The 14,610-nt window shown below is 39.1% G+C and overlaps 1 protein-coding gene across 4 annotated transcripts in view; it reads left to right on the top strand.

Moving 5' to 3' along the window:
- Positions 1-14,610, top strand: part of dlgap2a (discs, large (Drosophila) homolog-associated protein 2a) — a 355,968-nt gene that overhangs the window by 203,951 nt on the left and 137,407 nt on the right. For all 4 annotated transcript variants that reach the window (XM_061895497.1, XM_061895498.1, XM_061895496.1 and 1 more), the window contains exon 2: positions 11,428-12,575. In XM_061895497.1, coding sequence (XP_061751481.1) covers positions 11,496-12,575 — 1,080 coding nt within the window. In that variant the 5' untranslated portion in view covers positions 11,428-11,495. The remainder of the gene's footprint in view (positions 1-11,427; positions 12,576-14,610) is intronic.

Genomic DNA, 14,610 nt, shown 5'->3' with positions numbered 1-14,610 from the left:
GACCAATTCTTTAGACCCCAAAAAATTTGCAATTGGAGTATTCATTAATTTAAAAAGGCATTTGACACTATTAACCATAACATTATATTAAACAAATAAGAATGGTATGGAATCAGGGGGGGCTTCACGGTGGCAGAGTGGTTAGTGCGTCTGCCTCACAATACGAAGGTCCTGAGTTCAATCCCGGGCTCGGGATCTCTCTGTGTGGAGTTTGCATGTTCTCCCCGTGACTGCGTGGGTTCCCTTTCGGGTACTCCGGCTCTACTTCCAAAGACATGCACCTGGGGTTAGGTTGATTGGCAACACTGAATTGGCCCTAGTGTGTGAATGTGAGTGTGAATGTTGTCTGGAATCAGGGGAGTGGCTTACAAGTGGGTGGAAACTTATTTGACAAAGAGGCGTCAGTTTGTGAAGTTAAATGACAGTTGCTCTTCATGTTTTCATATTCCATATGGTGTTCCGCAGGGATCAGTTTTGGGTCCAAAGTTTTTTATTTTATATATATATGATCTGTGTAATGTCTCAAAATGCTCAAAGCTGGTCTTATTTGCAGATGATACTATTTTATTTTTTTCTGATAATAACTTCAATAGACTTATTGATACAATCACTTTAGAAATTATGAAAATGCAAACATGGTTCAAAAGTAAAAGGTTTTCTCAAAATTTAAGTAAAACAAATATACAAACCCTGTTTCCATATGAGTTGCGAAATTGTGTTAAATGTAAATATAAACGGAATACAATGATTTGCAAATCATTGTATTTCATTTATATTTACATCTAACACAATTTCCCAACTCATACGAAAACAAGGTTTGTAATTCCATTTGAAAATAAAACATAAATACACAAATAAAAACGATGATTGAAGGGAGTAACATTTAGGGAGTTGAGCAAAGTAAATGTATTGGTGTAATAATTGATGGAAAATTAAATTGGAAAGCACATATTAACATTCATTTAAAATTATCAAGAAGCATTTGAGTGCGGGCAAAAGCACGACAAGAGGTAGATGGAAAATTCCTCCAGCAATTGTATTATTCACTCATTTATCCTTACTTAAGTTACTTTGCAGCAGTTTGGGGAAATAATTATAAAACCAACATACACCCCTTAACAATCTCACAAAAACGGGCACTTACAATTATCCATAATGTGGGGTTCAAGGAGTACGCAAATAGCTTATTTTCAAGGTCAAAACTGTTGAAATCTCTTGATTAAGTAGAATATTTGACAGGGCTTATTATGTTTAAAGCAATAAGTTATCAATTGCCTGCAACATTTTAAAATTTATAATAGAAAGGGATGTGGGATATAACCATACTTGCCAACCCTCCCGGATTTTCCGGGAGACTCCCGAAATTCAGCGCCTCTCCCGAAAACCTCCTGGGACAAATTTTCTCCCGAAATCTCCCGAAATTCAGGCGGAGCTGGAGGCCACGCCCCCCCAGCTCCATACGGACCTGAGTGAGAACAGCCTGTTTTCACGTCCTCTTTCCCACAATATAAGCAGCATGTCTGCCCAATGACGTTATAACTGTAGAATGATCGAGGGCGTGTTCTTGGTTTATTATGTGGGTTTATTGTTAGGCAGTTTCATTAACATCCTCCCAGTGCGGTAACAACACACAACAACAGCAGTCACGTTTTTGTCTGCCGTAGAGCAGTTTGTCTGCCGTAAACAGCAATGTTGTGACACCCTTAAACAGGCCAATACTGCCATCTACTGTACATGCACCACAACACCTCCAGGCAACACCTCCAGGCAACTTCAACCCTTTACTAATACCCGCCTCCATTCACATCCCATCTCCCCGGATTGTAAATAACCTAATGTAAAAATAATCAAATATATTTCTAATGTATATACTTGTTCTTATGCTTTCTGAACTCACCATGTTCACTGCTCGCTGTACATATCCTACCAAGTAAGACCTACACCGTATCAATGTCCATTTCTCTGTTGATGCAATTGTTGATGACTGAAGTACTGATATCAACCAAAGCTCCTCATCCCACCCCCCGGATTGTAAATAATGTAAATAATTAAATGTATATACTATGATGGTTAACTTGTGTGATGACTGTATTATGCTGATAGTATATAATTGTACCATAAATTGATTAACGTGGACCCTGACTTAAACAAGTTGAAAAACGTATTCGGGTGTTACCATTTAGTGGTCAATTGTACGGAATATGTACTATACTGTGCAATATACTAATACAAGTTTCAATCAATCAAACAATCATGCATATGTGACAATAACATCTACGGCTTTTAGAGAGTGCAGTGCACAAATGCACACAACAGCTGTAAATATAGTCCTCCCTCTTAACCACGCCCCCAACCACGCCCCTCCCCCGACCAAGCCCCCAACCCCCCACCTCCTCAAATTGGAGGTCTCAAGGTCGGCAAGTATGGATATAACCTCAGAGGAACAAAAAAATATAAATACGCTTTTGAACTTAGCACCAGGAAAAGTTTTTGTGTCTCAATCTGTGGGGTGAAAATACGGAACAGCGTGAGTGATGGACTCAAACACTGTTCAAACATTGAGCAATTTAAGAAATTGTACAAATACAATATTTTGGTTCGGTATAGTGAGGTCTGGGCTTATTTTGAATGTAAGTATGAATGACTTAATGACTTACTTGTGATTATATATTGAGAATTGTAAACACATTGTTCTGGGCAAATTAAGTTATGTGGATCCAGATGAATGTGATAAAATGTGCTTCAGAGGAAACTGGATATTAGTTAAAGTAACTATCTAAAAAAGCGGGGAGGGGGTTTAAAAAGTGTATACTTTTTCCAATTACCTTTTTGAGATATGTTTAATTTAATAACATTTTATTAAATGCATTTTCTTTTCTTTTTGTGAAATAATAATATTTCCATTAAGCACAAGATTGTTCACTGGAGATATGTATGTATATTATGTACTACATGTGTGATGTGGAGTTTATCCATTGTTTATTGGACATACTCAATAAACAATGGATAAACAATGGATAAAGTATCGGGTTGGATAAACTTCTTCAAAATTGTGACATTCTATGTCTTCAAGAGACATTCCTCTCCAAACAGGATTTAGGGGAGTTGAACTCTGTTCCTGATTACTTTCACGGCGCAGGAGAGTCAACTACAGATCTCTCTAAGGGCATCGTCAGAGAGAGAATTCCTGGGGGCGTTGCTACCTTGTGGCATAAAAGGTTTGACGTAGTGATTAATGTGGTAAGACTGGAAACTGGCCGGTGTGTTGGTGTTAAGGTCAAGATGAATAACACAGAGTTTATTTTTCTGAACATATACACACCATTTGAGTCTAGACATAATGATGATGAATATGTGAATAGGCTGGCATTTAATAATGATTTTATTGATTATAATTGCTGCACGACCATTCATGTTTTCGGAGACATGAATGCTGATATTTCTGATAATGCTTCCTCCATTGCCAAACACATGATCAAGATATGTGAAAACAATAATCTGGTACTATCTAGCCAGGTGTTTCTACCTGCAGAAAGCTTCACTTTTACAGGGAAACTAGCTGGCTTGATCGTCTGATTTGTACTGCAGATGCTCATGCAACACTTGGTTCTATTAAAGTACTGTATGAGGCTACTACATCTGATCATTTCTCTGTTGAGAAGGGAGGACACTAGCGCAAGTGAGGCCAAGATACACTGGTCTAAACTCTCCTCAGAGGATGTGGTATTGTATTGTGAGAGATCAGATGAACTCTTCAGCAAAATACATTTACCTATGCATGCCATTCTATGTTCCAATGTCAACTCCAATGTCACCTCTCACTGTGCTGACCTCTGTGAAATGTACACTTATATTGTGTATACTTTACTAGAGGCCAGCAGACATCTACTCACTCATTTTAGTAAAGCTAAAAACACCAAGCCTGGGTACACTAATACCTAGACAGGGACCTTTTCTTGAACATAAAAAGCTAACCAATACTCGATACAAATGTGCAGTGCGCTTCGTTGGCAAGCATGAGCAAGCCTTGAGAGCTGACTCTATGGCGTTGAAATTGCTTGACAGCAATGGCATTGGCTTCTGGAAGGAAGTTAAAAATATAAATAAGGTTGAAGCCGAATTGCCATGTAACATTAAGGGTGTATCTGGTGAAGGAAATATATTGTAAATGGTAAATGGGTTGTACTTGTATAGCGCTTTTCTACCTTCAAGGTACTCAAAGCGCTTTGACATTACTTCCACATTCACCCATTCACACACACATTCACACGCTGATGGAGGGAGCTGCCATGCAAGGCGCTAACCAGCACCCATCAGGAGCAAGGGTGAAGTGTCTTGCTCAAGGACACAACGGACGTGACAAGGTTTTGTACTAGGTGGGGATTGAACCAGGGACCCTCGGGTTGCGCACGGCCACTCTCCCAACTGCGCCACGCCGAACTATGGAGGCAGCACTATGCTGCCCTATTTAACTGTGTCAGAAGTGAGCGAGCACCTGAAGCTAGGGTAACTGTGTTGCTCTACATGTGCTTTACAGGGTTGGTAATACATGGCATCCTGCCAAATGCCATGCTGACAGTTATTTTAGTACCTGTCATTAAAGACAAGGTTGGTAAGGTAGGGAGTATGGACAATTCTCAACCTTTCGTCCCAGCCAGCATACTATCTAAAGTGCTGGAAAGTGTAATAATATACAGAGATGGAGATCTTATTTGCAATACGGACAACCCATTATGCTTTAAGAACAAGCATAGCACTAACTTGTGTATTTATGCTTTATAAGAAGCAGTAGAAAAATGCAGAGCGCAGGGCTCCACAATGTTGGTAGTGTAGCGGTTGCTTTAAGGACATAATTCTCCACACCTGTTACTTGACTTTGTCATCAATATTCACTGTCATTGTTCGATTGTGCACGAAACAATGTTGTTCTTGTTTAGCATTCATAGATGCAGTTAAGAGCGAGTAATTCGAAGCGGCCCCTTTAAGGGACCGTCAGGAGATTCTCGTAAAGGTGGGGGTTTGTTGTTTCCGCCATTTTGAGTCGTGTGATGTAAGCAGTCATTCATTCTCTCGTCTTTGATGAATAAACAACGCACACGTTTTTGTGTGTCAAAAGATACTTCAAGTTGTCTTGCTTTCACGCTACAAGCGCAACACTGTTGACCCCGACGCTTCACTGAACCGATTCAGTGAATACTATCGACCATGACGGCGAATGCGGTGTCTCTGAAGCCGCTCGAGTTCTGGAAAACTAGGTTTTATTGATGCATTTAAGACATTTGATAGTCAACCCTCACAAACTCTTTACCAAGCTGAAGCAGAGGGGGTGTTCCGGGTAGCATCATAATTATTCTGGCATATTGGTAAAACAGGCAGACCATGCAGGTAAAATGGGGGATTAGCTTATTCTCTCTTTTTAGAGTTGGCAATGGGGTACGGCAGGGTGGGATTTTTTTCCCAGGCCTATTTAGCCTGTATATGTATGATCTGTCAAGGCAGTTGAGAGATTGCAGAAAGGGGTTCATCATAGGGAACACCTTAATCAACCACCTTATGTGCGCTGATGATTTGGTCATTATATCTCCCAGTTGTTCAGGGTTCGGACAGCTTCTAAACATATGCTCAGACTATGAAGTCAAGTTTGACATCAAGTACAATGCCACAAAAAGTATGGTATTAATATGTAGGACCAAGGAGGATCAACATCTTAGTTTCCCAGGTTTCTACTTGTCTGGTCAAACCCTATCTGTGTGCAACAATGTCAAATACTTAGGCCACTTCATCAATGACAAGACGGAGGATGCTGCTGGCATGCTTAGACAGAAAAAATGCTGTATGTACAAGTCAATGTCGGTGAGAAAATTTCACTACTGTTCTGATGAAGCGAAGGCTTACTTGTTTAAAGCTTGCACAGCATCCCTCAAAAAAGAGAGCTTGCGCAAATTCCAGGTTGCATATAATGACTGTCTCAGAATCCTGCTTGGAAAGCCCACGGGTAGTAGTGCCAGCAAGCTTTTTATGATGTAGGGATTAACACCTTCCACACTACCCTGAGAATACTGATGTTTAAGTATATATGTAGACTGCAGGGGTCCGAGAATGATCTTATTATACAGACAACCAATCCTAGTTGTAGTTCTGTTAGGTACCAATCGTAAATATGGAAACACTGGTATCTGTGCCTTTCATAGAATGTGTAGAAGCATTTTTCAAATATATATATATATATATATATATATATATATATATATATATATATATATATATATATATACATACATATATATGTTATTGCTTCTTTTATGTTTTTATTAGATGCATTTTACTGTATATGCACAAGCACTGTTTTATTAATATGTGATAATGCCTTTTTTACAGTATTTGTTATTGTTTAAATACTGTATGTGATTGTATGTCTACTTGGACATTGGAGTCTGCAATAAAGCTTGATGATGATGAATAAGTTTTGCACATATAAAACACTCTAAAAAAAGCACTCCGTCATTGTTTTATATACATGCTGTAAACATATAAGTAATGTAGTAACAGGCACAATCATAACATGTATTATGTACATATTTTACTCATTTTTAAGAATAGGGTGGCGCATTACAACGTTCGCTATTCCCTTCAACAATAACAATTACTACTAATCATGCCAGGCTTAATGGGAGCCAACAACAACTACTTTGGAACAAATGATGATCCAGAACCTCTTTTTGAGCCTGAACATACGGAGGTTGAGTTACAAGTTTTAAAAGCTGAGTGAAAAACAAATCCAACAAGTAACACCATTGCTTAGTGCTAAATAAGAATACAAACTATGAAAAAAATAAAACAATCACTTTTTTGACAATGCAGACTGATGGGATGTGTGTATCTTCCCGTTTGCATGAAGAATTATTCATAATCCTCACGCATGTGGAAAATAAAAACAAAATGTGGCTGCAAACAAGCATCTTGTGCCTCTCCCATGATATCCGAGTCCAAGTTTAATGTCATAGTTGACCGTCTTCTCGGCTTATGGCCAAAACCTTCTACTATACAAGTGAGATGCATGATTGTTAATCCTGAAATAACTTTCACCAACTCAGAGGCGATGCAGCAGCTCACCCACTCAGTATGTCAATACTGCATAAACTAATTACCTTTCTGTGATCACAGCGCAGATAAAAGTAGTTCCTTCGCGTTAGCGCTTAACATAACATCATCGCTAATACTTGGTTGATATGGTTGATGTGCTTATCACTTTCAGGGATGATTTTATTGAAGGGCAGTTATTGCTGCCCTCAGAGAACTGTTTGTAACAGTAAATATTTAATGACCATAAATATATAAGGATTTGCAAAATTATTTTTTTACACAATCGTCCTCTGTAAAAAAAAAAAAAAAAAATCTCTACATTTAGCCAAATGACCTGTTTGTTTTTATCATAAAATTACTGTGGTTTTTATAGCATACTACTGAAATCTACTGTTGTTGTGTTTATGGTATATAATTGTCCATGTAAAAACTGTATCTCTGTTATTTTACTGTAAAGTTGTTTTTCCAGTAAATTATTTTAAATGGAAAAAACACTACCACTGCTGTTTTGTATGTTAAAATAAAGTACCAATGATGTGGCAAAATTATTCTCTGCATTTGACCCATCACCCTTGATCCCCCCCCTGTGATCAGGCGAGGGGAGCAGTGGGCAGCAGCGTTGCCGTGCCCGGGAATCATTTTTGGTGATTTAACCCCCAATTCCAACCCTTAATGCTGAGTGCCATGTAATTGTGTAATTGCATATATATATATATATATACATATATATATATATATATATATATATATATATATATATATATATATATATATATATATATATATATATATATATACATATATATATATATATATATATATATATATATATATATATATATATATATATATATATATATATATATATATATGAACATACAGATCTATTTGTATATATACAGTACATATTAGGGGTGTGGGAAAAAATCGATTCGAATACGAATCGAATCGTTTACGTTTATCGATTCTCATTTTTAAAAAATCGTTTTTTTTTTTGTTTTTTTTTTGTTTTTTTTTTTTTTTTTATCAATCCAACAAACCACTACACAGCAATACCATAACAATGCAATCCAATTCCAAAACCAAACCTGACCCAGCAACACTCAGAACTGCAATAAACAGAGCAAATGAGAGGAGACACAAACACGACACAGAACAAAACAAAAGTAGTGAAACAAAAATGAATATTATCAACAACAGTATCAATATTAGTTGTAATTTCAGCATAGCAGTGATTACAAATCCCTCATTGACATTATCATTAGACATTTATAAAAATAAAAATAAAGTGTCACAGTGGCTTACACTTGCATCGCATCTCATAAGCTTGACAACACACTGTGTCCAATATTTTCACAAAGATAAAATAGGTCATACTTTTGGTCCGTTTAATAGTTATAACAATTTTACCTTATTGAAATCAGTTGATAAAACATTGTCCATCATCAGGAGATTTCCTGATGATTGAGGGAACCCCTCATGAAACAGTTCTGTAGAGACGAAGTAGTCTTGTGATTTTTCCCACACCTACATTTATATATATATATATATATATATATATATATATATATATATATATATATATATATATATAAGGACATATTTATATTTATATATATGGAAATAGATATATTTATACATATACAGCACATATATATGGGCACACACACACACATATATATATATATATATATATATATATATATATATAGACACAAAGGGTCTTGAGTTTGTGGTTTGATGTTTTTTGACCTTTAAGTGTTAAGAACATAACCATATATATTTACATGTGGTGTTTTATATGATGCAGTGATAGATGATTATTCCTGGTCTTCATGCATGTTAGTAAATAATGAGTTGAAATGCAATATAATGAACAGATTATATTGAGTTGTTATAATGCCACTGCTGCTGCTTTGTATGGCTTCTGATTGGACAAAATGCGCATGCAATTTAAAAAAAAAAATATCTGTGATTTTGAACTACCTCAAACTGTCTGATCAGATTGGGATCAAAGTATGGCTTGAAGGCAGCTCTCCAATTCACTATTGAGTTTTTTTGGTTTTTACAAAGCCAAAGAAAATCTTTAAAAAAGAGCACATGGAAAGTCCAAAATATTTACATATTTTAATTAATACATTATAAATTGTTAGAATTCCATTACAATCTTTAAGATCATAGATGTACACTTTGACAGTCACATCATGGCAAAATATTAATCTAATAGCCTCATAACAGAGTGATGTTCTTATTGCATGGACAATCTTTACTTCAACAGAAAAGCAGTACAATATGAGTGGGAGAATAGATGTTATCTACGACTAGACCCCTCACTTTCTTGCATAGACTAATTAAAATAGTAGAGTGATTGAGCATTTGGTCTTAATGATCATCCAAGCAGCATCAATTGTTAATTTAAGGCTACACAGTCAACAGCAACAGAAGGAGGTGATGGGCCACGTTTAGTGACCCTATCACAAGGATGGCTGTCACGCCGTACGTCTCACAGACTCTCGCTGGGCTTTGATGGATCACACCAGATCCTCACACTGATAGGCTATTATTTCACTTTGCATTGGATAAATGGAAATGCAGGCTCCAACCTGTCGGCTTCTTATGCCTTTTTTGTCCTCTCATTTTAGCAGACCTATCTGAACAGGGGGTGAAAGCAAAAACAAAAAAAATATTATGTGAATATTTTATAAAACTGCAGTTGATGAAACATTTTAAATGTTTGCGCGTAAGAGTACTAAAGCTACATTTGTGTGCCTTAAATGTTTTTTAGTAGATTCCAAATCATTAAAAAAAAATTAAACAGTTTTATTTGAGCTGTATTAAACCTGATGGTTTAGAAGTATTCCCTTCATGCAGATATTTTGAGGTGTAAAAAAAAAATGGTTACAGAGTTAGAAATGACACAAGAAATGGGAAAACAATTTTCATTTTAAAATGTTTAAAAAATATGACCCATTTGTTTTTTATCCATTATATTATTATTTATGTTTTTTATTATATTTTGGAAATTCATATTTATATATTGCAGCTGAGATAGGCTCAAGCACCCCCCGCGACCCTGAAAGGGACAAGCGGTAGAAAATGGATGGATGGATGGTATTTATTATTATTTATTAATGTTTTTTTGTTGTTTTTTTGGAAATACATATTTATATATACCTCGCCTTCCGCCCGAATGCAGCTGAGATAGGCTGCAGCACCCCCCGCGACCCTGAAATGGAAAAGCGGTAGAAAATGGATGGATTGATAGATTTTAGGCCACATTGCCTATTTTTATCGTTGTACAGTAGTATCTCAACTTATGAGCTTAATTGGTTATGTGATTGAGTTCTTAACATAAAACACCTATATCTGAAATGAACATCTCCCATTGAAGTTATTTGAAATCAATTTAATTGTTGATTTGGCCCAAATAACAACACAATTTTAACATGTAATATTTATTTTAAATAGAAAAACTACATTTTAAATATTGCGAAGAAACAATACAATAGTAACAACTAACTAACAACTAGTAGTTTCATGAACTAATGTAATAATAATGCACAGCATTTACAATGGAGGGTGGACCTCAATGGCATCTACTTCCGCCTGCTTCTTCGTCAAACACACCATCAGCAGTTTTTCCCATTTTCATTAAAAAAATATCCACCGTTTGGATACTATTTTAACTTTCTTGGCTCGCATTAGACTCATTTTGTTTCAGTGTGGTGCAGACTAGTCATGTTACACTCAATATGTTTCTTTAATTGACTGAAAATCATCCACTTTTTCTTCCGAGCACTATCCTTCACACTCACTATATTTGTTAACCATAGTTGGAAAACAAAGTTATGTCCATCTGCTGTCCAGATGGTTTGGGTGGATCACACAGGGTTGATTGTGACTTGTTCGCTTGGGCTACGCCAGCTAAAGACGGGGATGCTGGTAGCTCAAATTGTTGCCGAGAGAAATCTCTTATCTCAACACACGCTTAATTTGGGGCACTCTTGAGTTGAGATATCACTGTAGTATCATTTTTGAAGAAACGGCTCCTGCAAGCCTCCCTCAGAGAACATTATACTGTATGGCTGTGGCCTCCATTACACTGCCCAAGAATTTGATTTTCTTCAGCATGTTTTCTGCTCACCCTAGACACAGTAGAAAAACTATCAATTCTGCCTTTAAACATAACTGAAGTTTATGTCATTTTTTTTTTAAGTGTTTTTTTATTTTGTCCTTTTGACACCAGTCTGAAATAGCCCAGTTCCAAATTATAAAAAGCAATAACTGTGAAAATGGAACTTATGACTTGTGTTTTAATAGCCTTCCTTTCACGCTCACTTTCAGACCAGCAGTACTCATGGTCAACCTTGCCGTACTTCGATGAGGAAAGCTACTCCCCTCCAGCCAAAAACATGAAGGGTCTCTCCGGTGGCCGCCCCGCCCACCTCCAGCTCACCTCCCCGACCTCAGCCCACACTTGCGGCTATGTCGATGTTGACTATTCCCTTGAGCATCACCTACACCGTGGCGATTCACGGCCCCCATCCTACCTCCTCAGCCCCGCCGAGAGCTGTCCCCTGGAAGGTCGTCACCGCTTCTCACCACGGAGCTCCATCCACTCGGAGTGCATGGGTGTACCCGTGTCCATGGCACCCACCGACCACTCTGTCGCATGTAGCACTTTTCCACGCATGCACTATGGAAGTGCGTCGCGGGACACCGGGGGAAACATGTCTGGCTGCAGGGATTCCCGGGATGATGGTGGCTCCTTGTCGCATGGCGGTAGTGGCAAAATGAACCGAATCCCTGCAAACCTTCTGGACCAATTTGAGAAACAGATGCCGCTGCACCGGGATGGCTTCCACACTTTGCAGTATCAACGTACCTCCACCACAACCACAACCACAGAGCAACGCAATGAAAGCCCCGGACGGATACGCCACCTAGTGCACTCAGTACAGAAGCTTTTCACAAAGTCCCACTCTCTGGAGGGTTCTTCCAAGATGAACGGTAACAAAAGCGACTCGCACCGGGACGGCTCGCATCATCATCATCACCACCATCAAGGCCACCACAAACACACCAAGCGCAGTAAGAGCAAAGATCGCAAAAGTGACGGGAGCGGGAGACAACGTTCAGGAGGTTGGTGGAGTTCGGATGACAACCTTGATAGTGACAGCACATACCGGCCACAGAGCGTCATGTCCCGACACCCCGTGGACCAAATCAGTCCCTACTACCCAGACTCGATGCACAGCCACCTTGCAGGAGACCTGTCGCTAAAGACTTCCAAAAGTAACAACGATGTCAAGTGCTCAGCGTGTGAGAGTATAAGCATGGCACCAGAGGGAAAGTTCATGAAGAGGAGCTCCTGGTCGACGTTAACCGTCAGCCAAGCCAAGGAGGCCTACAGGAAGTCTTCGCTCAATCTGGAGAAACCAATGACGCCAACAGATCTCAAGCCCAACCTCAGGCCGTGCCACTATCTACAGGTGAGTTCTCTTCCCATCATAAGATATTGTCCATATTTTTTTGGATGATATTCATTGATAATTACTTGATTCATCCAATGTATGTTGGTCCGCATTGCCGGCAGTAAGTCGAACACATTTCCAGTGAGGGTTGGACTCCGCCAAGGCTGTCCTTTGTCACTGATTCTGTTCATAACTTTTATGGACAGAATTTCTAGGCGCAGTCAAGGCGTTGAGGGGTTCCGGTTTGGTGACCGCAGGATTAGGTCTCTGCTTTTTGCAGATGATGTGGTCCTGATGGCTTCATCCGAACGGGATCTTCAGCTCTCACTGGATCGGTTCGCAGCCGAGTGTGAAGCGACCGGAATGAGAATCAGCACCTCCAAGTCCGAGTCCATGGTTCTTGCCCGGAAAAGGGTGGAATGCCATCTCCGGGTTAGGGAGGAGACCCTGCCCCAAGTGGAGGAGTTTAAGTACCTAGGAGTCTTGTTCACGAAAGGGGGAAGAGTAGATTGTGAGATCGACAGGCGGATCGGTGCGGCGTCTTCAGTAATGCGGACGTTGTACCGATCCGTTGTGGTGAAGAAGGAGCTGAGCCGGAAGGCAAAGCTCTCAATTTACCGGTCGATCTACGTTCCCATCCTCACCTATGGTCATGAGCTTTGGGTCATGACCGAAAGAATAAGATCACGGGTACAAGCGGCCGAAATGAGTTTCCTCCGCCGTGTGGCGGGGCTCTCCCTTAGAGATAGGGTGAGAAGCTCTGTCATCCAGGAGGAACTCAAAGTAAAGCCGCTGCTCCTCCACATCGAGAGGAGCCAGATGAGGTGGTTCGGGCATCTGGTCAGGATGCCACCCGAACGCCTCCCTAGGGAGGTGTTTAGGGCACGTCCAACCGGTGGGAGGCCACGGGGAAGACCCAGGACACGTTGGGAAGACTATGTCTCCCGGCTGGCCTGGGAACGCCTTGGGATCCCCCGGGAAGAGCTAGACGAAGTGGCTGGGGAGAGGGAAGTCTAGGTTTCCCTGCTTAGGCTGTTGCCCCCGCGACCCGACCTCGGATAAGCGGAAGAAGATAGATGGAGCGATGGATGGATGTTGTCCTTCATTCATAAAGGTTTAGAATGAAGCGCTTTTTCAGAAGTTATACCTTGTCTTGATCCTATTACTCACGGTTTTATTACACAGCAAAGCATCTTTTGGCATTACTTTAGAGATAAAAAAATATTCTTCAATTTTAAATTTGGGCTGTCAAAATGACTGTGGTAACCCATAATTGTTTTTAATCTGATTAAGAAGTTTAACCCGATTATCCTACCTGTAATGACTGAAAACCTCTGAAACGTCTCCGGCGACTCATTCGGGGCAATTTTTCAAAGCAGTGTTGATGTCGCACGTGCACAAAATAGCAGTTCATCCAGTAGTGATACAGTAGGAAGGGCATTCATATGGCCCCATTTGTAGCGGTTTACCTGATACATGAAACGTGACAATTTGGGTGGTGCACAATCCAGTTAGCCGCCCGACAGCAGGAGAGTGTTTAATATATGGTCAAGGAAAAATAAGTGATGAAGAGAGAGACTTTTTGAAAAGGTGTTGTTTTTTTTTGTCAAAACGATGTATAGCTAAATAAAATTACAATTGTACTTTAAAAACATTTTCTGAGGCTAGTTCCTCCTTTTCAAGGTGTTAACCTTTGACCGCATTCTTTAGCTATTAAAGAACGCTAGAACTTGAGGTTCAATTTCAAGACAATATTATTCACAATAGATTAGACGTACCAAAATACGCATCGATGTCTCCAAAAACAACAGATGCCTATTTGTGTTGACTTAAACATTTTGACAGCAAATGGAGTTTGAAACAAAAGGGTGCATTTAAGTGACTTACATATTGACGATAACATTATTGTTAATAAACAAAATAAATGCATCTACAGTATAGTCCCTTCTTTATTGACTCTCTTGGCTCTTACAAAATGAAAGACAATTGATTTAGATGAAAAAATAAATCAATATTTAACTGTGGCATAAAAAAATAAAATAATCGACAGCGA

Source organism: Nerophis ophidion, linkage group LG03 (assembly GCF_033978795.1).
Source record: "Nerophis ophidion isolate RoL-2023_Sa linkage group LG03, RoL_Noph_v1.0, whole genome shotgun sequence".
In the NCBI taxonomy this organism is placed as follows: domain Eukaryota; kingdom Metazoa; phylum Chordata; class Actinopteri; order Syngnathiformes; family Syngnathidae; genus Nerophis; species Nerophis ophidion.
This window is presented reverse-complemented; position numbering and strand designations above follow the sequence as displayed.